A 3,396-nucleotide genomic window follows, 5' to 3' on the forward strand; every position below is an offset into this window, starting at 1 on the left:
TCTCCAGCTCCTTTGGGGAGGTTTTCTCCCGGTGCGTCTTTACGCGCGGTGCGCGTAATGGGTTAAACGGGGTTACCAGCGATCCTTCTAACAGGCAGGTGCCCCCACCCCCCCCTAAAAAAATATCTTACCACTGACTCCCCCCCCCCCCCTTCCATCAGAGGAGCGGCTTGAGGGGAACTTGTCATGTTTTTTTTAGGAGTTATTGGCGAGTGCCGGTAACGGCGATGGCTGCGGATCGAGGGTATAAATAGTGCATCGCTGCAGGACCGGATTGATCAAGCTGAACGCTCATCGGGGTCCACGCACACGCTCGCGCACGTGCGCAACGGGGGTTCACTCACTCGTTTCTACTCAAACAGTTACACTAGAGCGTTATTTTTCTTTGCGGCGGTGCGGCGCGCGCCCTCCTGCATCCCCTCTCTCGAGCACTTGTCCAGTCTCTGCGCGCTCTGGAGATGTGGTGGATGCTGTTCCCTCGCTGGATCTGGTTCCTGGCGCTCGCGCTCGCGTGGATGGGGCTGCAGGTCGGAGTTCGGCCCCACATCATCTACTCACACGCGGGAGTTTGCCCCAATGACGTGAACCCCAACCTGTGGGTGGACGCCATGAGCACCTGCATCCGAGAGTGTGAATCTGACCAGGTAAAGTCGCAGCGCCCTTCTTTCAACAAATACGTTTGCAAATCATTGTAAATATCTTCATGTTTTCAGGACATGCGTTTCACATGCAGCTGTTTAAGTCATAAATCACAAATACTTGAATTAACTCGTATTTATTGGTACCAGTACTTTAATGTTAATTTGTGGCATAAAACTCAAGTTTACTCAACTTAATCTTCTTTTAACGTCAATCCTTCATTGAACCGATATGTTGTTGTCGAACCGACTATTTGAAAGTCTTTTCAGTCAGAAAATATGAACATTTTGATAAAATGACACATATTTCATGTCTCATATCATAAAAAATGTCTCTAATTTTAGAGACATTAGACATTAGATACACGACTGAGTACTGTGGTCCTACAATATGATGTATTTGTGCACATACAAGTTACAATATCAGTATTTTATCACACCAATGTATATGACTGCTGATTGTTCGGATTATGAAAACACAGCATCATCTCTTAACCATATTCTAGAATTCTGACACAAGCTTGATCTACAATATTATCCAACACAACTTTACCTTACTTTGAAGAGGAAGTTAGTGAATGTGATCATTTCCCTAATAAAAGGTTAATAACAAAGTGGCGACTGAGTACACCTACAGGTATTAAAGTTTTTATGTTGCTTTTTTTCTCACCAGTAAATAAAATAAGTCAATAAATTGCTTATTTATATTTGTTTGTTGAAAAGAAATGTGCTTGAAATGTAAATATTGTTCAGAGCAGTTCAAAGAAAAGCTTGCAAAGTTCTTTGCACTCCATTGTTTAAAAAAAAAAAAAACTTGAATATTGTAATGTTACAGTCATTACTGGTTCATTCTCCTCTGTAAACGTCTCCCTCTGTTCCTCCTCCAGGAGTGCGAGACCTTTGAGAAGTGCTGCCAGAATGTTTGCGGGAATCGGAGCTGCGTGGCGGCTCGCTCTGCGGACGGCAAGAAGGGCACCAAGGAGGCGACGTGCGCCAGCTTCCTGTGCACCCAGCAGGGCTCCGAGTGCGACATCTGGGACGGCCAGCCGGTGTGCAAGTGCCGGGACCGCTGCGAGAGGGAGCCGCACTTCACCTGCGCCTCCGACGGCATGACCTACTACAACAAGTGCTACATGGACGCCGAGGCGTGCTCCAAGGGCATCACCCTGTCCGTGGTCACGTGCCGTTTCCACCTCACCTGGCCCAACACCAGCCCCTCGATGCCTCAGGCCACCACCTTCCGCTCCACCACCGCCCCCCTCCAGTCCACGGTCCCGCCGCCCACCGAGCCCCAGCCGCCCGTGCTGGTCGGCGGCCCCGCCCCCCAGACGGTGAGCGTGGGCGACACGGCCAGCTTCCTGTGCGACGTCACGGGGCGTCCGCGGCCCGAGGTCACCTGGGAGAAGCAGCTTCCTGACGGGGTGGAGAGGGCCATCATGAGGCCCAATCAGGTGCGGGGGAACATGGTGGTCACCAACATCGGTCTGCTGGTCATCTACAACGCCCAGCCGCAGGATTCGGGGGTCTACACCTGCAGGGCCCGGAACCCGTCCGGCTCGGTGCAGGCCAGCCACCCGCTCACTGTCCTCCCCACTGAAGTACTGAAAGCGCCGGAGCCCAAGAACCTGACCCGCTGCCCGCCGGAAGAGTGCCAGAAACCCCTGGACAATCCGGAGGACTGCGGGAGCGAGATGGAGAGAGTCAGCTGGTATTACGAACCCAAAACCAACAACTGCTTCTCCTTCACGCACTGCCTCAGCTACAACACCAGCCAGCAGGCCAGGAAAGCGTTTGACACGTACGAGGACTGCATGCAGTGCTGCGGCCCCGAGCTGGCGGGCCCCTGCGGGCTCCCCAACTTGCAGGGGCCCTGTAAGGCATACGACCCGCGGTGGGCCTACAGCAGCACCCTACGGCAGTGCCAGTCCTTCATCTACGGAGGTTGCGAAGGCAACGACAACAACTTTGAGTCAAAGGAAGCCTGCGAGGAGATGTGCCCATACCCCAAGAACCATCACTGCAAGGCCTGCAAGCCCCGAGGAAAGATGGTGACCAGCTTCTGCCGGAGCGACTTCGTCGTGCTCGGCCGCATGACGGAGCTGACGGAGGACAAGGATTCGGGCCACGCGCTGGTGACGGTGGAGGAGATCCTCAAGGACGAGAAGATGGGCCTCCGCTTCTTTGGCAAGGAACCCCTGGAGGTCACGTTCCTCAACATGGACTGGAACTGCCCCTGCCCCAACATCACCGGCGCGGCCGCCGAGGGCCAGGTCATCATCATGGGCAACGTCAACGACGGCATGGCCGTCCTGAAGCCCGAGAGCTACGTGGGCGCCTCCAGCCCGCGTCGGGTTCGGAAACTGAAAGAGGTCGTCTCGAAGAACACATGTGACATTCTCAACGCCATCACCAACAGTCCTCAGTAGCGACGGGGTCGTCGGCGTCGTCGTCGTCTGAACAGGAAGCCGAGTCGACTGCAACTACAAGAGAGCGGCGTCTTCTGAACTGTAAAGCTTGGATTTCCTGAGAGTTTTCACGTTGCGTTTGATGCATTTGTTGTGGTTTTAAAATGTTGACATGATTCGTTTCCCCAAAGACTTCCAGCACAACCCCCCCCCCCCCTCCCCCCAGATCCTCGTCTGCCTTTGTGCCCTCCGCCACCAGCAGAGTTTGACACTCATGTACACGACCTCCTCTCATCAGCTGCCTCTTCCCCCCCCGAAGCCTCATGTACTTGCTTTACCTTTTCCTCTACGTT

At 53.7% G+C, this 3,396-nt stretch overlaps 1 protein-coding gene across 1 annotated transcript; it reads left to right on the top strand.

Moving 5' to 3' along the window:
- Positions 1-458: 458 nt before the first annotated feature.
- wfikkn2b (WAP, follistatin/kazal, immunoglobulin, kunitz and netrin domain containing 2b) lies at positions 459-3,064 on the top strand (the record flags this gene model as incomplete). The annotated part of the gene is made up of 2 exons (XM_080516775.1): positions 459-644; positions 1,526-3,064. 2 exons carry the CDS (start codon positions 459-461, stop codon positions 3,062-3,064), a joined length of 1,725 nt encoding a protein of 574 aa, XP_080372901.1.
- Positions 3,065-3,396: the final 332 nt, after the last annotated feature.

This window comes from Blennius ocellaris, assembly GCF_963422515.1.
Source record: "Blennius ocellaris genome assembly, chromosome: 21".
Classification (NCBI taxonomy): domain Eukaryota; kingdom Metazoa; phylum Chordata; class Actinopteri; order Blenniiformes; family Blenniidae; genus Blennius; species Blennius ocellaris.